Source organism: Mastigoproctus giganteus, chromosome 8 (assembly GCF_048544385.1).
Source record: "Mastigoproctus giganteus isolate SK-2022 chromosome 8, ASM4854438v1, whole genome shotgun sequence".
Taxonomy (NCBI): Eukaryota; Metazoa; Arthropoda; class Arachnida; order Uropygi; family Thelyphonidae; genus Mastigoproctus; species Mastigoproctus giganteus.
In genome coordinates this window covers 206100313-206126861 of record NC_143582.1, presented here as the reverse complement: position 1 = coordinate 206126861, position 26549 = coordinate 206100313, and the positions used below count along the sequence as shown (strand labels likewise).

The window sequence follows — 26549 nt, the reverse complement described above, 5'->3', positions numbered from 1 at the left end:
CTTCCTCGTTTATTCATTCAACTGATTTTCCTTGTTTATTCATTCAGCTGCCGTGTTCTGGAACAAACTTCCTTCATATGTATTTCCTGAAAATTACAGTCTACGGAAGTTCAAGTCTAATGTCAACAAATATCTTCTTTTGTCTTCTCAACCTTCAACCCAAGCACGGTACTAAGTACTATAGGTTCTAATACCTCTCATGTTTGGGGTTTTCATAAAAAAAAAAAAAAAAAAAAATCATGGCTTTAGCTGTTTCCATGATTACTTTATTGAACCTGATATGAAACAAAAAATATGCACATTTTACTTTGCATCAGTAAAGATTATATAAGTTCACTTTAGACATTTGCCTCAAAGTTGTACATACACAAGTCTGAGTCTGAATCCCATCAATGATGCAGGGGAAATTTTATGGTATTTTTTATTTTTTGGTTGAATTAATTGAGCAAAAGTAGTATGGTTTTCATCCAGTAAATCAGTCAAACTGACCAGAGAATGCACTATTTACAGATGTAATATACCACAGTTTGTATGACCTTCAGCTTGAGGAATCCTAATATTTATGTCAATGGATTGTAAATGTGCATGCAGAAACATGGAGAAATACCTCTGTTGATATAAAATTCAGGCATATATTCTATAAATAAGCTCATTAATATTCATATGGAAATGCTTGCTTATCATAATTATTAACTCTATAAAAATATTAATCATTGTTTTTGGTGTAAAAAGTGCTTAATTTTTGAACTCTTTTTTTTTTTTTTTTTTTTTTTTTTTTTTAAAGACTGAAGATATGGTAATCTCATGGAGAAATGGCATTAGGGATCATGTCTGACTATTTCCCAATTAAATCTCTCTCTAGCTTGGCCTTTTTACCTCTCACCATAAGAGAATATATTATCAGACAGAAGGTAACACAGAACCCAGCAGGTAATAAAGGAACATGTCGATATGTCCCTTTATTGCCTTCTGCGAGTGTAGCATTTTGCAGTAGCATAATGATGAATGCTGTTCCAACCAACCTCACTAGCCAGCTTGTGAGGTTGGTTGGTTGGAGATTGGAGACAGCATAAAGAGAAGTATTTTGGAAGAGCATTGTAAATTGTTACTTTTGGCTTCAATTTATGTAGATCAAATCACCTTGAAAAAAGGAATATCTTATCTGTGTATACATGCTTCTTTTTCATATTGTTCATTATTTTTGTGTATTACTTATGCTTAAAAATTTTATTTTAAAGCAATAAAAGGTGAAAAGGGTGAGCAAGGTAAACAAGGACCTTCTGGACCAGAAGGTTTACCTGGAATTCCTGGTATTCCAGGAGATAATGGAAATCCTGGATTTCCAGGCCCAAAGGTATGTATATCTTCATCTAAATTAGCAATCAGCTAGTTTGCCGAATATTGTTAAAAACTTTAAAAGTAATCAAAATTTGAATAAAAAATTTAACTAGCAAAATACCGTATTTTCTTATCTTTTCTTAATGATAGATTTAGTATAGGCTTGCACACATAGATAAGTATCAAAATATACTCATCTTAATTTTACTGAAAATTAAAGACTTACACAGAGTCACTTTTTTCATCAGCTTATTCTAAGAAAAAAATACAAATTCCAATGATAATAATATCTGTAGAAAATTGTACATGAAATAAATTATAAAATATTTGTGATGAACAGGAATTGAAGACATTGGGAAGACTGATTTGCAATGAGTCTACAGCAAGCTGTTACACTTTTGTTTACTTTTCATTTTTGTTATCTATATTATTTATATAAATTACATTAGTGAAGTATATTTAAAAACTATTGTAAGAACATTGATTTTTGCTGGTGATCTTAAGTTTTTTATTTATATAAAGAATGTGAAAGATGGAGATCACTTGCATTTAGTTTTTAATAACTTTTTAAAATGATCCATATCAAGTGATATGATAGTAGAAATTAGCAAAAGTAAAATTATTACATTTTATTTTGTTGAATATAAAGGAACTGGATGCAAAAAATAATTTTGATATCATATATTTGGATTTCAGGAAAGCTTTTGACACTGTTGCGCATGGAAGACTATTGTACAAATTGGAGCAGAATGGTATTAAGGGTAAGTTGCTACAATGGATAAAAGGATGGTTAAGTGGGAGAAGACAGCGGGTGGTAATCAATGGGTGCTGCTCTTTGTGGACTAATGTTGTTAGTGGAGTCCCACAGGGTTCGGTGTTAGGTCCACTGTTGTTTTGTATATTTATCAATGATATTGATGTAGGTATATCAGGCTTAATGTCAAAGTTTGCAGATGATACAAAGGTTGGCAGGGTTGTTAATGACAGTAATGGCAGTATGCTACTGCAACAGGATCTAGATAATTTAGGCAGATGGGCTAAGAAGTGGCAACTGAAGTTTAACCTTGACAAATGCAAAGTACTGCATATGGGTAGAAGTAACCCCAGAGAAACTTACCAACTGAGTGGTACTACACTTAAGGTGGTAGAAAATGAAAAAGACCTGGGAGTAATTGTGCAGTCAGATATGAAGTTTTCAGAGCAATGCAGACAGGCTGCCAGGGCAGGTCATGGGGTTTTGTCAATGATATATAGGAATTTTGCTAGCAGGGAAAAGGAGGTGATTGTCCCTCTGTATAAGGCAATGGTCAGGCCACGCCTTGAGTACTGTGTACAGGTCTGGAGGCCTCATTTTAGGAAGGATGTCGATTTGCTTGATCGTGTACAGAGAAGGGCAACAAGATTTGTGAGGGGAATGAAGGGATCCTCTTACCAAGAGAGGCTAAAGTTCTGAAAATTGAAGTGGCTGGAGACTAGGCACCTGCACGGTGATCTGACTGAGGTGTATAAGGCCTTGAATGTGTTGAGCACGCTGAATTCTGATGGGATCCTTCCACTTGTCCAGATTACGAACCTAAGGGGGCATAAATTCAAATTAAGAAAAGACAGATGTAGAATAGATGTGTGGAAATTTGCCTTTAGCCAGCAGATGGTTAATTGCTGGAACAAACTTCCATCTGTCGTTGTGGAAGTTGATAGGTTGAATAAATTTAAGGAGGAGCTGGACAGGCATTTGGAGGGAATGGTGTGATTTTTTTTTTTTTTTTTTTTGGCTGATGCTGCATAAGCTCATACACTTGCTTTCTTGCATCACATGCCACTACTACTACTACTATATTATAGAACGAACATTCTTAAATTGGTGACTGCATTAATAATACAATATTAGAGTGGATGTCATAGATTTGTGGCTTTTTTCATTGCCTGTTTCATAATCATATTGCTAACATGTGAAGAAAGCAACCCAGTAGATTTTATTAGTGGTAAACAAGAAATTACATTAATGGAAAGGTTACAATATTCCCTAGATTATGCAGATTTAAGAGGGTCTCGTCTTGAGTACTGATTCCAGAGAGATTTCTTTTGTAATAAACGTGCTTATTGTAAAAGTAATAAACGTTATGAGCTAGTGCTCTTAAATCAATTAATTCATGGAATGAGTAAATGAATCACACTCTTAGACTACCAGATAAGTTTTCTAAGGGATTTTACAAACTTTTTTTCATCAATATAAAATTTGGTGTTTGAACATGGTTTTCAGCACTCCAAAAACATTAAGAGTAAGTTAGAAATATTTATGCTTTATCTTTCCATGATATCAGGAAATAAATTCAACTATGAAGTTTGATTGATAGTGTAGAGAGAGTGAGAAATATGGATTGTTGGCCATACAGCACACAAGATTAGCATTGTATTTTTTTCTTTTCCAAGAGAGTACATAATACAAAATCATTATTTGCTTATATTTTTAGATATTATTGCAGTTGGTTGCAGCATTGTAACCTGTAATTATAATTTCATAGTTGGGGTTTTCAATTTTTAGGGGGAAAGAGGAGAACCTGGGCCTCCTGGCCCACCTAGTCCACTTAGAACAAATGGACTTTCAAGTGAATCAGAAGCTAGTTTTATTCCTTTGCCTGGACCACCAGGAGCTCCAGGACCAAGAGTAAGTTGTTAATTTGTTATAAGAAATATAATTAAATATAAACTATAGAAATTAATAACTAAATGTATAAAATATTTTATAATTCACTTGAAAAGGTGTAACTTTGCTGGTTCAACCTAATTATTAATGGGTGCAATAGAGAAAACAAATTGGAGAATATACATGTGTCTTGAAAAAAGTGCTTTACACAAAGATTATTGTTAACCTGGTGGTTTATGAAATTTCTTAATGATTTCTGCCTAGTCAGCACACTAAAATATCTTATTCATAATCACAGCAGTTATTATTATTTTTTAAGTCACATCTTTTCCATTTTAATTTGATGAAAGTTTATAATGCAGGTTCTAGTAGACATTTTTCCTTTAAATTTTTTTGCCAGTTAAATATCTCTAAGAAAGAACTATAAGTTTTCAAGAAAAATATATGTATTGCAATTTCCTAAAAAGAGTTATATGAAACAATTTAGCAATAACTGGTCTTCTTCTTCTTCTGCTACTTTTCAGACATAACATTAAGTGGCATCTTACTAAGAGTTATATCAATTGGTACTTTATCCTGCATGTTTCCTGTTTGTTCAAAAGTTAATGGAAATTTTCAATAGACAAATTAAAGAAAAGGCTTTTCATTGAAGGTGGATCAGATTACAGCTGTTTGCATGGCATTTGTATTGGCAAAATGATATAAGGAAGCAAGCAAAAAAAAATTACCCACTTAATTTTGCTCATCTTTTCTGATAATGTGCCTAATCTTATAAATTTACTCAAACTTCTTATCTCCACAACACTAGGTGAAAGTTTATTCCAACAACCAGTTACTCTTTGGCTGAAGAAAAATTTTCACACATCTGTTTTATTCCTATCTTTTTTCTATTTAAATTTATCCTCCCCTAATGGATGTAGCTTTTAGAATGAGCAAAGGTATCATCAGTATTTAGTTCTCCATGTAGATGGCTAGTTTCCAGATGCTGCAATTTGTAGAACTGAAGTCTTTTTTTTTATTTTTTTGGCAGATACCTTTTAGTGTTCCTACTAACCTTGTTAGATGTTATAACAACTGTAACATCAGGCAATTGAAGATAAAAAAGGATAAGATGTTTAAAGAGTGCAAAAAAAAAAAGCTAAAAATTACTGGAGCAAATGGAACTGACTCTGCATGTATGCTAGTGGGTGGAAATACTAAACTAGATGGCGACATGTGTAATATTATATATATTCTATTTTAGATCTTGTGGTAATTTAACTATAAAATTAATTTCAATTGATTTTTATGTTCGGCAGTTTATTCCACCACCATGGAGTTTAAATTTCTCTAAACATAAGCTGAGAACATTAAAACAAAAATAAACAGACACAAGTTCATCATGAAAAAAAATTTCAGTTGAAAAGCTAACATACACTCATAATTGTTTTTTTTTTTTTTTTTTCCCAATTGAATGTTAAGTACAACAAAGCAGAACTTTTTGTGTTCAGCTGTTGATGTCTTCTAAATGAGTAATTGAATCAAATGCCTCAATTTGTAATCAGAAATTAAACATTTGTACAGTTACAGTTTCTCTAGATATCATGTGACTACAAGCTGGATAATCAGTATAAACTATCTTTCAAGCTTCGTGCATTATTTAATGTTTGAAAATCCAGACACTACATTGAAATTGTTGGAATTATGGCTCTGAGGTTGTACACCACTGATTTATTTTAAGTTCATGCTGAGTGACATATTTTTGATTAAATATGCATTTAGTTATAATACTCTGAAAAAGGTCGGTGAATTACATGCATATCTAGAAATCTAGAAGTGATTAAATTTAAGAAAGATCTTTGTTGATATGAGTTTAGTTTATTAAAATACTTTCAGAAGATCATAGTAACCCCCAACTACCCAGTGTAATTGATTACTAAACCTATATATGTTTTGTTAAATCCTATTAAAATCCTATTATTATGCTAATGAATATGGGAAATTAACCAAATGCAGCAAAGCACTGCATCTTCTACAGAAATCTGACAAAAAGAAATCTGAGGTCTAGTGATTGCCATATTAATAAGGCAGAAGCCATAAAAGTAGTTAAATGAAAACTAAGCTGTCATAAATGAATTGTTTAAATACGTTGTATGCTGTAGGAATACAATTTATCATTTTGCTTCAGAAATTCTTTGAATTTAAATTAAGTTTAATTTACTACTGCATGCTTTTAAAATAATGCTAGTACAAAGCCTGCTTTACCCAGAAATCCAGAGAGTTTAAGCATTTGGCACTTTCTATCATCTCGTTATAGCATCATAAATCCAGCAAAAATTCAGGATCATCTTGTATGAGTTGTATTGAATTTGCTTTATAATTTATTGTTTACTCATAGTTGTATTTTGGTAAGGATTTTAATGATTCTGATAACAGTTATCATTGTCACTATGAAAGTTTGTTGTTTTTTAACATTCTTTGAAAATGACTCCTAAAATTACACAAGTAGTAGAAGAAAAAAAAAAAAGAAAGAAAACTGTTAACTTTAACAATTCCTTTCTTTCTTCATGTAGCTATATATATGAAGAAAGAAAGGAAGTCCAGTGAATAAACTGAATACATTAAGGATACACTGTGATTATCAATTGGTGGTGGTTATATTTTTATCTGCCCAGTTTGTTCACTGTTCATCAAGAGGAGTAGTGACCAAGAGACTGGCAGAAGTTCCAGAATGTGATGCTACTAACAAAAATACAAAAACTAGTATTAGTATATAAATTTGTGTAATAGTATATAAATTGTTAATTGGTAGTTATCTCTTAATGGAAATAACTCACAAAGGAAATAACTCTTTTAAAGTCAATGAAATTTAGGAAATGGGCCACTGAACTGGACCTGTGCATCCCACTCATCAGCCTCAAATATCTTTATGGAAGTGGGGGAGGGGTGCCATCGGTGCCAGATTAAGGCACGGGCTAGCAAGGCCCTTTCCTTGGGTGCCATTCTTTAAGGGGCACCAAATTTTACAAATCATGAAAAAATATATAAAAGATGATATCTGCTCTACAACGTCATAAACTTTTGCCCCTGGCAGACATACCCTGGTCCTGTTACACCTATCCTTCTTGCATAGTATATTCCCCGTCTTCCTGACAATAGTGTTACCAACAACAACTAGTTCCTTTGGGACCAGCACATTCTGCCTTGGAGATTGCCTCTGTGTTGCCTAATGCACAGGATTCAGCTCTGCCATTGAGCTGGGCAGCTGAGAGCTTGATGGGCCCCTCATGTTAATTTCTTTTAGGCTATTTACTCTACACCTCAAACTCTCATAGACGTCCATCAGAACGTTGAGTTGGCACCTTATTTATTGACACTTTAGGTATCTAGCACACAGAGACATCCTCCTTGGCTAGATCATGTCCTGTTTAAGAAAGTTCAGCAAACATTCCACATTTCGCACATTTTTTGAGAATGTGATGTGTTGGAGAATCGCTCCCTTAGTTTCTCCCCCAAGTCACAGCACTCTTTCTAGTCTGTGATCTTTGCTTCGCAGCTCTAGTCTGGATTATGATTTCCATTTAAATACAATTTAATTAACAATGGAATTTAATAAGATAAATAAATATTTTTGATTAATTGATAATACTATACTAAGCTAACAGATTTCTAATACAGTGCTTCGTATAGCATTGTCTTTACTTTATACCTTACGCTATCAGTTCAAGATATATTGCGCTATTTCTTATTGATTACAATATGGCGGCTAGTTCAACAATATTGGCACTAACACCAGGAGTCATAACTTCAAAAAATCACTAGTTAAATTCAAAATAGGAAGCTAACGAATGCCACTAAACCTATTTAATATCTCTGTAAAACGCAATGTACTATGTTAATTAACAAAATACGGTAAAACTGTCAAAATACTTATCCCTTTACAGCAGCCAAATCCGCCGACTGTTTTCTTCTGTGAGCAGAGTGCCCTCCAAAGTATTATCCATCAAAAATGTCACTGAAGTTTATGTGAAGGTTTGGGAACACACAGGAGCAGTTGTTAGTGAGCATATCATAATACTTATGACAGCAAGTAGTTCATACATGAACTGTTGTCCACAAGCTTTTCATTATGAAAGATAGTACACAGAAACAATGCAATAATAGTATTGTGCTTAAGGTTTGGAGAAGTGGAAAAGGATGTTCTGAAAAAAAAAATATCAATATATGTAGTTTTCATCAAATGGAAGAATTGGGATGAGAAAGAGAGAGAGAGAGAGCATTTTATAAAGGATTTTGTAAAGAAAGCCTGCACAAGAAGCACGCAAAAGTTCGATGAAATTTACTGGTTAAAGTACTTTGCCGTAACGGTATTTGTATTTTTGCTCGCTCGGTAAACAGACGGTGGGTGTTATCGGTCTGGAGTAGAAGTTGAATCCCACAGGAGCTTGAAACCCTCCCGAAGTGGAGGGGGTAACCTGACGTTTTTTTTTTTTTAGAATCACTAATTGAATCACGAACAGTCATATTGGAAGTTCTGGCGTTGTAAAAAATGTTCATAACGTAGTTTCACCCATAAACTTTTTCGAAAATTGCCATGCTTCTCGTGTGGGCTTCCTTTGCCTTTTTTTTTTTTTAATAAACAATTTATCCACTAGTCCACCAGTGATTCTAAAGAAAAAAGGTCAGGTTACCCCCTCCACTTCGGGAGGGTTTCAATCTCCCATGGGATTCAATTTCTACTTCTGACCGATAGCACCCACCGTTTGTTTACCAAGCGAGCAACAAAACAAATGCTGTTACAGCAAAGTACTTTTACCGGTAAATTTCATCGAACTTTTGCGTGTTTCTCGTGTAGGCTTTCTTTACCTTCACCAAGGATTCTACTGTTTCAATTTTGAAGCATAAGAAGTAGCAGTCAGATAGATTTGGGTATGCTGTTTTGTAATTGTAGTAATTTGGAGTGATATTGTGACATCATTAATAATTTTTTTCTTCCAACACTTTCTACAGCTTTATGGTGCAGTACCTTGCATTTCTCAGCAGCACAATGCCTGTGTCATACAGCTTGATATGTGACAGCTTAGCTTAGAGAAAGTAATGTGACACTGATGGACTGGCCTGCTCAGAGTTGTAATCTTAGCCCAACAGAACCAGTATGGAGGGAATTGGGAATATGTGTTAGGGCTCATCCATGGAGGCCAACATGCTTGCCTAATTAAAAACCATTCCTCTGGAGGAATAGAGAAATGTTTTTATTGAAACATGCCATAAATATTTGGAAAGTGTTCCATAAAGATTACATGTGGTATTACAAGCCAAAGGTGATTCTCTTGACTTATTAAAATCTGATCTGTAAGCCATTGCTGTATTTTCACATAATTCTACACTTATAATAATGTAACAAAGTTTCATGTTTTGATTAGTTTTCTGTGTTACCAAGAATTTTAAAAATTACATTTTTTTTAGGGTCCTCCTGGGGATGTTGTTGAAGGTTTACCAGGACCCCCTGGACCACCTGGCATTGGATTGCCAGGTCCGCCAGGTCCACCTGGTCCCCCTGGTCCTGCTTGGATAAAGAATGGAATGGCAGGAGGAAAAGGTACTGTTTGTTCGTGCATGTGTGTTGTACATATGGGGTCACCTGAAAAGCAATGATTCAATTTTTTTCTTATAAATGTGATTTTTTTTTCCAATTATAATGTGAGATAATATAAATATGATGTGAGATAACACTGACATTTTGATTGTTACAGGTGAGTATCTCCCACTTCTCTGAGGTAGTAGAGGTGGAAAACTATACCATTGGTAATGCAAAATTTTCAATAGTTGAGAAGAAAAAAAAATTCCAAAAGTATAAATGCTCAAAATACTGGCAGTTTATAATAGTCTAAAATGCCAACAAATCATATTGCATTACACACACACACACACACACACACACACACACACACACACACACACACACACACACACACACACACACACACACACACACACACACACACACACACACACCCCTCAGGTCCTTGAGGTTGTCACAGACATTCTTTCAGATATGCCAGACGAGCTGCACTTGCTACCTGGGAGTCTAAAACGCCGATGGAACTGATATTTGGGTGACACTCAAGTCAAGTGGACCCAATTTCGGCGATGTCCGGACAGTCCCTGACAGTCAAATCCTCTGCTTGCGCCTACACGATGGTGGGACTGTTAGTAATCCTGGGTATAACCTCCATGCACAAGTACATGGTGGGTGACCACCCAGGTGTGAACCAACGTAAGCAGGGGTCGAGGTGTGGCGCCCACATCACATGGAGGAACGCCGCCCCTCTATGTTACCAGGCAGTACTAGGTGGTAGATGACTCTCATCAACCGGTGAAATACCACCACTTTGCTTATTGGAGGCTTGAAGTGGTGGAACCCATGTTTAGTCTCTAGAGCTAAGTTCCGGTCAACCCTTCCCTATCTCTTCCATCATGCAGTATGATTGATGACTTTTGAGGTTTTGATGAACGTCGTGGCGAGATCCAATATTCCTTAAATTTCGAGGGTACAGCTCTAAAACGGTGTTTGCAGGCCAGCCGCTAGGTAGTACACCAGACCGAACCTATTGGTAACTCTCTAGGAGGCCTCCGGATCAGCTAGTGTATAATCTTGCTACCTCTACTGTGCCAGATAGTGACTGGAGGGAGTCCGAGTAGTGTGTATGCGGGGAGCATTGCCCAGGCTACGTTATGTCAAGGATCTGGGTATATTCTTACCATGTATACGCCATATCCAAAAATTTCATTACTTCGTACAGCATGTCCCACTCACTTTTTCTTACTATTGAATACACCATGAATTGTCAAACTAATAGAGCAACCTTATCTGCGAAAAGATCTAAACCTCCTAAACAGTTCCTAATTCATTTCACAAATATACGTGGTCTCAATTCTAATCTCAACAATGTCCATTTCCACTTGCAGTCTGCCAAACCCCATGTACTTTTTCTGACAGAATCTCAGTTATCGGTTGATTCAGTTACTGCTGATCTCAGATGCCCAAATTATTTGCTGTATGATTGCTTTCATCTCAAAGGTGGTACTTGTGCATATGTCCGTTCTGATATTCCCTGTCAGAGACTTGGCAATTTGGAATCTCCTCTCTTTGATCTTCACTGGCTTAAAATTTCTCTACCTCATTGTGTCAAATTCATCTGTTGTCCCTACCGTTCTCCCAACTCCACTAATCACTTGGAGCTCTTTGACTTCCTCTCTTTGCAACTTGACTTTCTCCAGTCCAACTTTCCTAACAGTGAGGTAATTTTCCTTGGTGATTTTAATGTTCACAACTCCAGCTGGCTTCCGTTTTCTAGTCACACCGACCCAGCAGGTCGAGATGCTGAGGCTTTTGCAATTACTAATGACCTAGCACAGATTGTTCATTTACCTACAAGAATACCGGACAATCCTAATCATACAGCCAATATGCTTGATGTTTTTCTCACAAACAACCCTTCTAAGTACATGGTTGAAGTGAGAGGTCCTTTAGGCCCTTCAGATCACAACTTGGTGATTGTCTCTTCTCCAATGGAACCCTTATCTCGTGGCTATTCCCAACTTCGTTTTGTTTGGCATTACAAGAATGCAAAATGGGATGACCTGCGAGACTTCTTTTCCTTGGTCGGATTAGTTTTTCAAAAGTTCTGATGTCAACGTTTGCTCAGATCGTGTCAGTGATTATTCTTGCAGTAATGGAATCCTTTATCCCACACTCCACTTTAAAATCTCATCCTTTATCTAAACCTTGGTTTTCCAATAAATATGCTAAGGCTGTTCAAGAGAAGAATGTTGCATATTGTAATTGGCTTGTTTCTAATTCTTCAGTTTCATTTTCTGCCTACACCAAAGCTCGCAACAATTGTAAAGCAGTTATTAATCAGTCCAAACTAGAGTTTGAACAGGCTAACAGTAGAAAACTTGCTTCTTGCCCTAATGGTAGCCGAGCATTCTGGTCTCTTGCCAAAGCTATTGGCCGCAACTTTTGCCCATCTCTGCTCTCACCTCTGTCCAAACCAGATGGTTCTGTTGTCACTTCAGCCACGGATAAAGCTGACCTGCTAGCATCCCATTTTTCTTTCAGCTCATGTATTAATGATCTTGGAAAAACACCTCCCAACATTCCCAACACACTCCATTCAATGCCTCTTGTGGTCTTCCGTCAAAAGGATATCAGAAGGATTTTGATGAATCTTGATGCTAAGAAAGCTCCAGGTCCTGATGGTATTTCTCCACTTTTTCTCAAAACCTGTGCTCCTGAACTTACTCCTATTCTTTGCCACCTTTTTTCACTTTCTTATTCCAGAGGTGTTTTTCCTTCTGCTTGGAAATTTGCTCATATCCAGCCAGTTCCTAAAAAGGGTGACTAATCCCTCCCATCCAATTATCGTCCCATTGCAATTACTTCTACTCTTTCTAAAGTAATGGAGAAATCAATTAACCACCAACTCTTAAACTACCTAGAAACCTTCCGTCTGATCAACGATCGCTAGTATGGATTCCATCAGTGTCGATCCACTGGTGATATTCTGGCTTATGTTACCCATTTATGGACTAATTCAATGGAAAGTTTCGGTGAAACACAAGTAGTTGCTCTTGACATCTCAAAGGCTGTCGATCATGTTTGGCATAAAGGTCTTCTGAACAAGCTTCCATCTTATGGTTTTCCAACTGTTTTTAGTAATTGGTTATCCAGTTTTCTCTCTGATCGCTCACTGAGGATGATAGTAGATGGCTCTCTGTCTTCTAACTTCTCCACTAATGCCGGTGTCCCCCAAGGTTCAGTTCTTTCCACCACTCTTTTCCTCTTGTATATTAATTACCTTCTTCGATTGACTGGAAATCCTATCCATAGTTTTGCCGATGATAGCATGTTGCATTCCACTTTCCATTTTGAGAAACCTTGTCCTGCTCAATCAGCTTCAACTTCTCGAAAATCTGCTACCAATTCCTTAGATGCCGATCTTCAGGTAATTCTCCAGTGGAGCAATGACAATTTAGTTGATTTCAACCCTTTTAAAACTCAGTCTTGTCTTATATCTTGCAAAAAGGATTCTTCTCCTCCTATGCTTATCTTTAGTGACACTCCGATTTCTAGGCAAAATGATATATCTCTTTTGGGGATTACTCTGACTTCTAATCTCTCTTGGCACAAGCACATTACAAATATTGCTTCCTCTGCATCTAAAAAACTTGGTTTTCTCTTTCGCTCTTGGCGTTACTTTTCTTCCAAACAGCTGCTCATTCTGTATAAATTGCAAATCCGCCCTGCCATGGAATATTGTTCCCACATCTGGGGTGGTGTCCCCAAAACCTCTCTCAGGCTTCTTGATTCCATTCAGAAGAGGGCAGTTAGGTTAATTAATGATTCATCTCTAACAGAGTCTCTCCACTTGCTTTCTCATAGACGTACTGTTTCTACTGCATGCCTCTTCTACAGATACTTCCATGGGCACTGTTCTTCTGAATTGGCTTCTATAATTCCCGCTCTCTCTTTCGAAACAGTCCAAACTTGTGCCGCCACCAGCCAACATCCATTTACTGTCCAACTTCAAACCCATAGAACCAACTTTTCATCTTCCTCATTTATTCATTCAACTGCTGTTTCCTGGAACAACCTTCCTTCATACGTATTTCCTGAAAATTGCAATCTACAGAAGTTCAAGTCCAATGTCAACAAATATCTTCTTTCGTCTTCTCAACCTCCAACCCAAGCACGGTACTAAGTACTGTAGGTTCTAATACCTCTCATGTTTTATGGTTCACATAAAAAACACACACATGTATCTATATGCACATGCGCATACGTGCAAGCATGCATGTGTGTGTGTGTGTGTGTGTGTGTGTGTGTGTGTGTGTGTGTGTGTGTGTGTGTGTGTGTGTGTGTGTGTGTGTGTGTGTGTGTGTGTGTGTGTGCACGTGTGTGCGTCCTATAAGGATAAATTATTTGAACACCCTGCATGAATATTGTGTAGTGTGCTAGAAGTCTCCCATGTGTGCATATAGGCTCAGACATACCAACATAAATCTCATGGATTTGTGCGGCAGCAGTAGCAATTTATATTGAGGAATTTCAATATGGGATAGTGGTTGGATGCTACATCAAGAACCTTTCTGTGTGCATAATTACAACTGAACTGAATCTCCCAAAATCTGCTGTGGTAGATGTTATTCAAAGAGATGGAAGACATCAGACGACAGCCCAATGAAAAAAGGTCTGAATGGTATCACAATCCCTAACCAACTGTGGGGATATCTTCTTAAAAAGTCTGCATTCAGAAAAACTATGTTTTGCAAAGTTACAGTCACACAGAAAATACGTTAGAGCAAATCAATAAATATGCCAAGAAAATATATGAAAGAAAATGCAGTAAATGTCATTATTGAACTCATTAAGGAATTATTGAACATTTGAAGGCATAATAAAATGAAAAATATATACTACTTTTTAATAAACACAGTAATTTCAAAACATTAAAAAATGAGTCCTAAATACATCCAGGATGAGGATGTATAAATGTTGACTTAGAACAAATAGATGTTAAGTTGCTTTTTATTTTACCTCAACTATGCACAGTACTATATACATATACAGTAGAATTCCTGATTAGTGTCAGTAATGGCCATATGGTGCAAGGAAGCCTAAGGCTTATGCTGCACCAGCAAAAAAACAAAGAAAAAAAAGAGCAAAATAATAATAATAACATTAAATAAAATAAATAATTAATAAAAAATAACGAAAAGGAAATAGACAACCTATGCATTTCCCTCCTCCCATAGGTAACTATCCAGCCGACCTCTGAATTTCCCCAAACTGTCAACTTCAACCACCCATGTAAATAACTTATTCCATTCATTTATAATTTATAACTTGCTGGCTAAAATAAACTTCCCTCAATCCAATCTAAACATCTTCCCTCCCCCCGCCTGTAACTTCAATTTATGGCCTAGGAGGTAACTGGAAAATAAATTTTCATGGATAATCTGAACACAGATAACCCATAAAATGAAAGAAAAACTTGTAAATATGACAAAAACATAAATTTATTTATATGCACACTGTATTCATATTAATTAAAAGTAAATTTTCATATTTATTAAAAGTATACTGAAGTGTGAGAGGAATTCGACATGAAAACAAAAAACAGTGAAGGTTGTTCTTTCCCTAGGTTTGCCTTCCTATGATTGGTATGTGTAAATTTAAAAGCATCTTATCAGCAAGAACAACTTCTTGCTGTTTTATGTAGTTGAATAGAGATTCATTATGAGTCTCTACTCAGCTATATGTGTTGGAGTTTCTGTTCAATAGAAAGAACAACCCTCTTTCATTTTAATGTGATGAATGCACAGATGCAAATTTAAAAATAAAAAATTTGGGGAAGAATGTTAAAATTAACCATACAATGATAAAAACAGAAGGATTACTGAATTATGACTTGAGTGAACCAGAGGCAGAAAGTATAGTAACAGGTTCCAGGTATTTTTTTCACTATTCAACTTAGACTTCTTTGGGCTGTAGAAACCCTAATTAATCTGTACCCCTGGTAATTCATTCCCAGATAATCACGAGTCTGTTAGATGGTACTGATGAGTGCATGATTAAGAGGGTAAAGCATAAATAAATTCCTTCCCTCTGCACTATCTGCTAAATTCACCGCTATGACAGGAGGTGGGAGCAATAATTGTTATGCTCTTTTTTTAAAGGAGACTGTACCAAACTGAAAACTGTGGATTATAATTTTTTTATACAAATATTAAACCACATGATCACAAATCTATGGTGGCAAACTTGCAGCTTTGAAAGAATTACTATAATCTTTGCTCACACTATGGCCTTGAAAGGTTCATCCTCAGTTGTAGTCTATTTTTAAATTAGCTTTTCAAGAATATATATTTGCCTAAAAGTGATGGTCAATAATTTAAAGGTGAACTGTACATACTACAATATGCAAAAAAAGCATAGTATACATCAGTGCCTTAGAGAACATGGGCGTTTCGCACATGGAGTATGAGCAGATAGGCCGAGAAGCATAATACCTGATGTTGAGGAAAGGATGTTAGAAAGAATAGAAAAAATTCCAGGAATTTTGACAAGGAGGGTTGCTCTGCAATAGCGAGTTCTAAGTCAAAGCAGTGTGTGGCGAATTTTACATTGCCAATTACTGTACCCCTATCATATCCAGTGTGTACAAAGTCTCAGCAATACAGACTACCCTCCTAGAGTGAACTTCTGCCAGTAGATGTAACAACAGTGTCGTGAACCCTCCAATTTTAAACAACATTTTGCTCACTGACGAAGCTGGATTTACTCGTGATGGTATTTTAAATTTTCATAACTGTCACGTTTGGTCTGACAAAAATCCTAATGCAATTTATGAGTCATGACATCAGCAACGTTTCTCGTTGAATGTCTGCACAGGACTACTAGGAGACCGTCTATTTATTATTATTATTATTATTATTATTAGCTATATGGTGCACCAGCGGAAAAAAAATTTCCAAGTTACCCTGAGTAAGAGAGAGAGAGAAAGAAGTAGAAAGGATTCACCAAGAAAGAGAAGAATGATGATATCCAGCTCAGGACCCTGGGTGTTCCAAGCCCATACTCACCAGATGTGAGCCCATGGGGTTACTTGGACCACACTTTCTGCCAAACAGGCTAACACGAGAGCTGTACCTTCACTTCCTGCAGAATGTTCTTCCAGACCTTGATGATGATAATGTTCCACTTCAGCAACGCCAGAACATGTGGTTTATGAATGATAGTGCACCGGCACATTTTTCTCAAGTTGTGACTTGATATCTAACTAGAAGGTATGGTCAATGGTGGATAGGTTGGTTGGTTGGTTGTTGGGTTTTATTGGTGCATTAGCAACTAAGGCTATAATGTGCCAAAACCAGGTGATATATAAAAATAGTGGATAGGTAGAGGTGGGCCTGTAATGTGGCCTCCCTGATCACTAGACTTAAATCCTATGGATTTTTGTATTTGGAGTCATATGAAAAGCTTGGTGTATACTTCTGACATTAACACAGTTGAGGAATTGCAGCCTTTCAGCAAATCAGAAATGACCCAGGAATGCCTGAGAGGATTCGTAACTCAGTACAGAGAAGACTACAAAGCTGCATATGAATGCAAGGACAGCATTTTGAACACCTTTTGTAACATCCTGTAACATGTGCCATCTGTAAAATCATGTGGTGTTGAAACCAAAAATTAAAAATGTATTATCTTATGTTTAATAAAACCACCCTTAGCAAAGGATTCACATTTCACAGCTTTTTGCTAAACTAGTGCTCCCATAGTCAGTGGCGGATCTTAACAGAAAATGTGCATTATCTCAAAAACGGTTAATTTGCGACCCGATGTTCACTGGGACTTTTTTTCTTATTTTAGTTTGTACATCTTTAAAATATTGACCATCATTTTTGAAACACCCTGTATATGGCCTAATTAGATGTGTGGACCATAGTTTTGCATTGCTCCTATATACTACTTAAAGTAGAATATGTTTTGTAATTCACACAAAATCTGTAGAAATCTGTAGAACAAAATCTGGTTAACTAAACAAACATTTGGAGTGAATGGATGGGTGAAATGGGAAGGTTTTTTTTTTTTTTTTTTTGGCTGATGCTGTATAAGCTTGCTTTCTTGCATCATATGCTTCTACTAATGCTAACTCTTTTTTGATTGAATTTGAAACTAGAATTTTAAATTCATTTTCAGTCAAAATTGATGATGAAATAAAGATTAATAAATTAATTTGATTAGTTTTTTGCTCAATGCATAATGAAATCTTTTTGTTTGTTTATTATTTGGTTTTTAGGAGCATTAGCAACTAAGGCCATATTGCTCCAGGATATGCGGTGGTCATTCCCTGACCTTCCCGCATCCTCCGTATTTGGTGGTGATGGGCTTGAACCCTGCGTGTGCTACGCACTGCTGCTCCTTCCCACCTGGCTACGGAGACGACTTAATGAAATCTGAAAGAAATTTAATGATTAAAATACTTTTATGACTCAGAACTACAATTCTATTTTTATTCTTCCTATAACTGGAGAATATATCATTTTAAAATTTTTATTTTTTATGAAATAAATTATATGTATTCATACTCATGCTGTTTTTTATATCTTCTTGCATGAACTTTGTAGGTCTGCAACTGTCAAGTGGCCCACCTGGACCACCAGGGCCTCCTGGACCACCTGGTCCACCTTCAAGTTCTGCAGAAGAGTCACGTAAAAACCAGCCTGCTGTAGTTCCAGGGGTAAATACATATTTGAATTTTAGTATATAATTTTATAATTGCAGCTTTAGTAAATGGCTTTCATATATTGGCAGGAAATTATTTTATCTTTTAGTAAACAGATTCCCTTCAAAACGTAATAGGCTATTTAGGTCATGTTATTTAACATAATTTAAAGCATGTAAGTGGTCACACATAAATTATCAACCTAATTATTGAATTGAGCTTAAGAAACACTTGAACCACAAAGTAAATACTGCAAATTAATTAATGCTGTTAATAGCGTTATATGTAATGCAAGGTGCTCTTCTGCTCCTGTGAACATAACCACTCCTGTATCAAACTAATTACATTCTTCATATTCATCAGGAGTAGAAAATTACTGTTATGGATATTACAACAACCTTTGTAATATCAATAACAGTAATTAAGAAAGGTTAAGAACCTTTTGGTACTAACAGGCCACATTCAGTTTCTCTCTTTGTAATGCAGGGTACACAACTAGCAGATTAAAAAAAAAAAAAAAAAAAAGGTGCATTGGTGTATTTATCATATAGACATAATTGTTATATTTTATTTGCTTTCTTGATATCAATTTTATATGATATTATGGTATCAATTTTATATTATTTTTACAAAGGTTTTTGCAATTATTTTTATAAATATTAGCCACCTTTGTTTACTTCTTCAAATCATTAGTGTGGCATGGTAAATTCTATTAAGGCTGTGATGCTTCCTGCTACATTCAGATTAAAACTTTCCTGTTTACTTCTTTGACTTGTCACCCAACCCTCCCCTGTCTTCCATCAGCATTCAATATAAACAAATCTTTCCACCAACATTCAATATAAATACATCCTTCCATCAACATTCAGTATAAACAAAACCTTCCATCTTCATTTCAGTCAATCATGGTGTCAAATACTATCAGCTTTCCTTCTTGTTACCTGTTTCCTTGTGTGTTTTTGTATTTTTGGTTTATTGAAATTTGTACGATAGTCAGCATATTAGCTTATTAGGCTACCAACACTCTGCAGAAAAGAGATCACACAAAAAAGACCCATGGATCAACATTTCTAACCTCTGGTATACTTTATACTACACTTTGATCTTAGCCAAAAAGGCCGAGTCATGCTACATTATTTTCAGCATGCTTCATTTGTAGTAATAGTAATGGCAAATGATACAAGAAAGCAAGTTTATATAGCATCAGCCAAAAAAAAAAAAAAATTTGCCCGTCCGTACCCTCCAAGAATTTGGCTAGTTCTCCCTTGAATTTATTCAACCCATCCACTTCCACAACAACAGATGGAAGCCCATTCCAACAGTTAACCACCCGCTGGCTGAAGGCAAACTTCCGCACATCTATCCTGCAACCATCCTTCCTCAGCTTGAATTTATGCCTCCTCACGTGTGTAGCCTCAGCTTGTAGAGAGAGTGTCCTACATGTCTGGCAAATGGAACATGGTTAACGACTGTCTTACTCACATAATTCAGCAACTTGACCACTGTTGCCTTGGATCATTTGTCAAATAGGAAAATGGTAGCATTCTTATTACAGAATACATCTCTCTTTTATCAACTGTTAAACATCTTAAGATGCATTTTTCATGGAATTAAATTGTAATCATTAAGATATCTGTTAGTGTTCATATGTAATGATCAGAATGCTTCTCAAAATCCCAGCTGTATTCTCTTCACATTATATTCATATTGCTGATCAACACTAATGTGGTTGTGATAGTTTCCTGTAGCACTGTAGGAGCTAATGTGGCACCAGAATAGTGGAGGGCCTTTTTTCACAAATTTTTCATCAAGCTGTTATAAATGTTATATAAATTATTTATAGTATGTTTTATTTCTTTCCTTAATAACTTTAACTTCATTAGATATTTAGATGACTTAAAAAGTGTTTACATCGATAATATGCTTGTATATATATATTCCACTAGGCTGTAACCTTTAAAAATATGGATTCTTTACTTCGAATGTCAGACATAAGTCCACTGGGTACCCTGGGATTTGTGCTTGATGAAGAAACTTTACTAGTGAGAGTCAGTGGTGGTTGGCAGTATGTAGCTGTAAGTAAATATCATTTATGTAATTATTGTTAGATAATACTTTTTAATTTCTTTCATCTATTCCAGTAGATTCAGTGTCATAGCATTCCCTTAGTTTCCATAATGCCCTAAATTTTAATATGTTGCTATTTAAAAAAAAAGAAAAAAGCCATTGGGCAGTAATTCATGAAGCAATGGCAAAAGATTTTCAAGAAAATATGAAAAATACAAATTCAGACATTTAATTGAGTAATAGAAATATGGCATAAAGTATGGTGGCAAGCACTGAGGAATGGGGCGGAGGTATGGGCAGCAGGGTAGCATGTAAAATAAAAATTCAAAAAATTACATGATGGAGATAAAGTTATTTATATATATACCTACATAAGCATCTATTGTCTTCACCAAGTCATTCTGTCCATCCATCTGCATGTAATAACTTGACTCCCAATAGACTTTTAAAAAGAGTTGAGCCATCCTAAATTTCATTAAAATCAGACAAACAGAAATCCAGCGATTATTATTCTTATTCTTATTTTTTTTTTATACATATCACATAGGCTATCCATATATTGTATATTTCAGCTGAAACACTAAAAGGATTTTCATGAAATTTTATATTTAGTCATTTTATAAAAATTGAGCCATCCAAATTTCATTAAAATTGGAAAAATAGGAATCCAACAATTGTTATTTCATTTTTTCATATGTATCACGTAGGCTGTCCATATACTATAATATATATTGCACCTGAAGCACTAGATATTAGGTGCCTCTGTAGCCAGGTGGGCAGGAACTGCAGTGCATAGCACAGCTTCTTGATTAGACCAGGGTTCGAGCCCATGCCCACCAAATACGGAGGATGCGGAAAGGTCAGGGAATGACCACCACATATCCCTGGAGCAATATGGCCTTAGTTGCTAATGCTCCTAAAATCCAAATAACAAACAAACAAATACCAGATATTGTGTGCATTGCTATCTGCTAATTGGAGGAATGAATGGGGAGTATGTCAGATGCACAGAACAGAAATGTTCTTGGATCTCAGTTCAAACAAAAAAGATTTTGTAACTTAAGAAAAGCTCTATTTTTGTTATCCATTTACTAAATATATAAATCATGAATCTCTCTGTTTATTATATTAAACTCAGCAGAAACAGTAAATATGTGTTATATTAAATTCAGGAAGAAATATAAAAAAAAGACATTATGAAAATGTTGGCAGCATACTACAATTGTTTGATTGAATAACTTACTGCATATATTAACTAATTTGTTAGGTATAATATGCCAGTAATTTTTGACACTCTTATATAAAATAAGATTCTATGAAGTTATATGAATATGCCAATATGCCCTTTTATCGGTTACATTGATAAAAGGACATATTGGCTCTTTTATGAATTCATAATAATAAAATTATCAAAACTAACATATACAGTTGGACCTCCATATAATGAAATCGATAGTTTGCCAAAAAAATTTATTATACAAAAATTTTGTTATAAAGAAATATGACCTTTTGAACAATGAAAAATACTGTAATTCAACATTCAGAAATACAGTAAAATGTGGTAAGTAAATCAGAAATAAGTGGGAATGAATAAATTTTCTAACATTTTAAAACAATGAATTTATTGATATCACATATTAAGAAATGACTACTTATTTCTTAATATGTTAGTACACTTTTAAGAATTATGTCATAAAATATTTTGTTATTTTTTGTTGTACACTGGATTTTACTGTACATTGTTCATAAAAATGTTCGCATTTGTTTAAGCGATCAAATATATTTTCTGGCACATTTTCTTCACACTGAACGCCTCAATTCAAAGTTTCAAATGCTGCAAACATTTCGTGTTTGGAAGGTTTAATATTGCCCTCGTTACCTTTGTTGCCCTCATTTTCATCCAACTCATCTTCGATATTGTCACTAGTTCTTTGAATATTCTCAAAAATGTTGAAGTCACTCAGATATTCAGCTACTATGACATCGTTATCAACTCCTAAAAATTCTTCAAGAACAATTTCTCCACTGATCAAACATCTTGCTTGGAGTTCTTCCCACGATTGCTCAATGTCTTGTGGCAGTTCATCCCTCTCATTGCTGTTAATTGACATTTTAGTAAAACCTGCTTTTGTGAAACAATTCTTAATCTTTGTTTCCGTCACATCTTGACTCTAAACTTTTGCCAACTCTGATATGCATATCTGCAAATCTATAATAGAACCTATAGGTTGGTTGGTTTCTATTCTCAGTATAATTTTTTTCAGTATGCACCTTCGGTAGTGCATTTTCAAATTCTTGATAATGCCTTGGTCCATTGGCTGCAGTTTAGATGAGGTATTTGGAGGGAATAAAACAAGCTTCACACTTGTAAATTTTGAAATTACCAAGTGAAGGTGGGCAGTTTTCAACAATCAAAGTGATTTTTCTGTTTTCTTTTGTCATCTTTCTATCAAAATTTAAAATCCACTGTTCAAAAATTTCACTTGTCATTTGATCTTTATTGTTGTAGTTGTAGTCCAACTCTAGCGACTTTACTCCTTTGAAACATTGGCGTTGTTTACTTTTGCCAATTACCAAAAGCTTCAGTTTTTCATTACCAGCCATATTTGCACCAACCAAAACTGTAATTGTCTCTACTATTTTTACCACCTAAACATTTATCACTTTTAAAAGTCAGTGTCTTGTTCGGCATACATTTAAAAAATAGACCCGAAAAATAACTTTTATCAATGTTGAATGTCTTTTGTCTCGTAGTCCTCCATAATTTTTTCAAAACTGTTTCTTTTCAATGGGCACAGTCTTCTTCAATTGCAACCCCACTTTCACCAGAAATAACTTTTTTGAGTAAGCAATGGTGCTTTTTAAATTTGTCCAGCCAACCAGAACTGGTTTGGAATGGTTTATGCCCCAGAAAAGATGCATTAGCAGTAGCATTAGCATTAGTAGAGGCATGTGATGCAAGAAAGCAAGCTTATATAGCATCAGCCATGCATACTCCATAGCCTCTTATTTTATTAATATCCCTGATATCGGCATGTTTTGGTCTCAACTTCACCCACTTAAAAACGGTTTCATCTACATCATACATTCATAATTTTGCAAGCTTCTGACTGGATCCCATTTCCTCAAAACAGTTTGAGAATCGAAACACAGTTTTTCAGAATGGTTGATGTTCTGAAAAATCGTGTTTCACTACTGGAAAGGATACCAAACTTTAAAGCAATTTCTTTTTTTTTTAATGCCCCGATCTACACTGTTAAGCACTTCCACTTTTTTCACTACACTCAAAGACTTCCTCTTAGACATTGTAAGGTTACTTCCACAGCAGCTAAAATAAAACTGATTTAGGGACAACTTGTACCAACCATACAGAGACAGGTGAAATTTAGTGAAAGTGTGGATGACTCATTTCTGCGAAACAACAGATGAATTTCCGGGATAAAGGAAAATTTCTCTCTGCTAATTCTCTAATACAGAATTTCCCAAACTGGGGTCAGTAGATTAGTTCCAGGTGGTCTGTGAAACTTTCAGAACATATCAAGTAATATGTGTTTATTTTCTTAAAAAATATACTGATAGAATCACAAAGAATTTTGTTATAGAACATTACTTATTTTCAATATGAATATACTGATAGAATCACAAAGAATTTTGTTATAGAACATTACTTATTTTCAATATGAATATACTGATAGAATCACAAAGAATTTTGTTATAGAACATTACTTATTTTCAATATGAATATACTGATAGAATCACAAAGAATTTTGTTATAGAACATTACTTATTTTCAATATGAATATACTGATAGAATCACAAAGAATTTTGTTATAGAACATTACTTATTTTCAATATGATTAGTATATATCAGGGGTGGCCAACAAGTCAATATGGCTTTAATTTCAGTAAATCACGACGAATTTTAAATATATAGTCACCCCTCGATTTGCACGGTAAGGTATACTACCAAAATTTTATATTGTGCAGTGGGTTTCGCTACCTGCGCGTTACTTTTTTTATTATTATTATTATTTTTTTTTTTACAAAGCTTCAAAAATAGGAATAAAGAGCAGATTTTGAAAATTTATTTTTGTTTTTTTTTGCTTGATTGAAGATTTCATTGAAGGAGAAACAGATTTTGCCATAATAAAGTAAAATCCCACAGAATTCCAGCTGTCTGTATTATTGCAAATGCAGTAAGGTTGAGTTTTTTTTTTTTTTTTTTATGTAAACCCCAAACACGAGAGGTGTTAGAACCTATAGCACTTAGTACCGTGCTTGGGTTGGAGGTTGAGAAGACGAAAGAAGATATTTGTTGACATTAGACTTGAACTTCTGCAGACTGTAATTTTCAGGAAATACATATGAAGGAAGGTTGTTCCAGAAAACGGCAGTTGAATGAATAAACGAGGAAGATGAAAAGTTGGTTCTGTGAGTTTGAAGTTGGACAGTAAACGGACATTAGCTGGTGGCGGCACATGTTCGAACTATTTTGAAAGAAAGTGCGGGAATTATAGAAGCTAATTCAGAAGAACAATGCCCATGGAAATATCTGTAGAAGAGGCATGCAGTAGAAACAGTACGTCTATGAGATAGCGAGTGGAGAGCCCCTGTTAGAGATGAATCATTAATTAACCTAACTGCCCTCTTCTGAACGAAATCAAGAAACCTGAGAGAGGTTTTGAGGGCACCACCCCAGATGTGGGAACAATATTCCATGGTAGTGCGGATTTGTGATTTGTAAAGAGTAAACAGCTGTTTGGAAGAAAAGTAACACCGAGAGAGAAAGAGAAAACAAAGTTTTTTAGATGTAGAGGAAGCAATATTTATAATGTGCTTGTGCCAAGAGAGATTAGAAGTCAGTCCAACCGGGCTAGCTAGGTGGGTAAAATGCCTGCCTGGCAACCCAAAGGTCCCGGGTTCGAATCCCACCTCAGGCTTGGATTAGAGTAAAATGCAAAAAACCTTTGGAAGGTGCATTATGGCCGCAGAAGCCGATACGCCAACAACTAATAAAAAAATTAAAAAAAATAAATTAGAAGTCAGGATAATCCCCAAAAGAGATATATCATTTTGCCTAGAAATCGGAGTGTCACCAAAGATAAGCATAGGAGCAGAAGAATCCTTTTTGCGAGATATAAGACATGACTGAGTTTTAGAAGGATTGAAATCAACTAAGCTGTCTTTGCTCCACTGGAGTATTACATGAAGATAGGTATTTAAGGAATTAGTAGCAGATTTTTGAGAAGTTGAAGCTGATTGAGCAGGGCAAGGTTTCTCAAAATGGAAAGTGGAATGCAATGTGCTATCATCGGCAAAACTATTCATAGGATTTCCAGTCAATGGAAGAAGGTCATTAACATACAAGAGGAAAAGAGTGGGGGAAAAAACTGAACCTTGGGGGACACCAGCATTAGTGAAGTTAGAAGACAGCCATCTACTGTCACCTTCAGTGAGTGATCAGAGAGAAAACTGGATAACCAATTACAAAAAACAGTTGGCAAATTGTAAAATGGAAGCTTCTTTTGAAGACCTTTATGCCAAACATAATTGAAAGCCTTTGAGATGTCAAGAGCAATGGCTTGTGTTTCACCAAACTTTTCCATTGAATTAGTCCATAAATGGGTAACATAAGCCAGAATATCACCAGTGGATCGACACTGACAGAATCCATACTGGCAATCGTTGATCAGATGGAAGGTTTCTAGTAGTTTAAGAGTTGGCGGTTAATTGATTTCTCCATTACTTTAGAAAGAGTAGAAGTAATTGCAATGGAATGATAATTGGATGGGAGGGATTTGTCACCTTTTTTAGGAACTGGCTGGATATGAGCAAACTTCCAAGCAGAAGGAAAAACAACTTTGGAATAAGAAAGTGAAAAAATGCGGCAAAGAACAGGAGCACAGGTTTTGAGAACAAGTGGAGAAATACCATCGGAACCTGGAGCTTTCTTAGCATCAAGATTTGTCAAAATCCTTCTGACATCCTTTTGACGGAAGACTTGAATGGAGCATGTTGGGAATGGTGGGAGGTGTTTTACCAAGATCATTATTACACGAGTTTGAAGAAATGTGGGATGCTAGCAGGTCAGCTTTATCTGTGGCTGAAGTGACAATAGAACCATCTGGTTTGGACAGAGGTGGGAGCAGAGATGGGCAAAAGTTGCGGCCAATAGCTTTGTCAAGAGACCAGAATGCTTGGCTACCATTAGAGCAAGAAGCAAGTTT

The 26549-nt window shown here is 35.4% G+C and overlaps 1 protein-coding gene across 2 annotated transcripts in view; it reads left to right on the top strand.

Annotated features, from left to right (window-relative positions):
* LOC150082224 (uncharacterized) overlaps positions 1 to 26549 on the top strand; it is a 236002-nt gene that overhangs the window by 159875 nt on the left and 49578 nt on the right. For both annotated transcript variants that reach the window (XM_090380062.1, XM_090380063.1), the window contains 5 exons: positions 1239 to 1354; positions 3881 to 4003; positions 9428 to 9560; positions 18158 to 18270; positions 20202 to 20330. In XM_090380062.1, coding sequence (XP_090236188.1) covers positions 1239 to 1354; positions 3881 to 4003; positions 9428 to 9560; positions 18158 to 18270; positions 20202 to 20330 — 614 coding nt within the window. The remainder of the gene's footprint in view (positions 1 to 1238; positions 1355 to 3880; positions 4004 to 9427; positions 9561 to 18157; positions 18271 to 20201; positions 20331 to 26549) is intronic.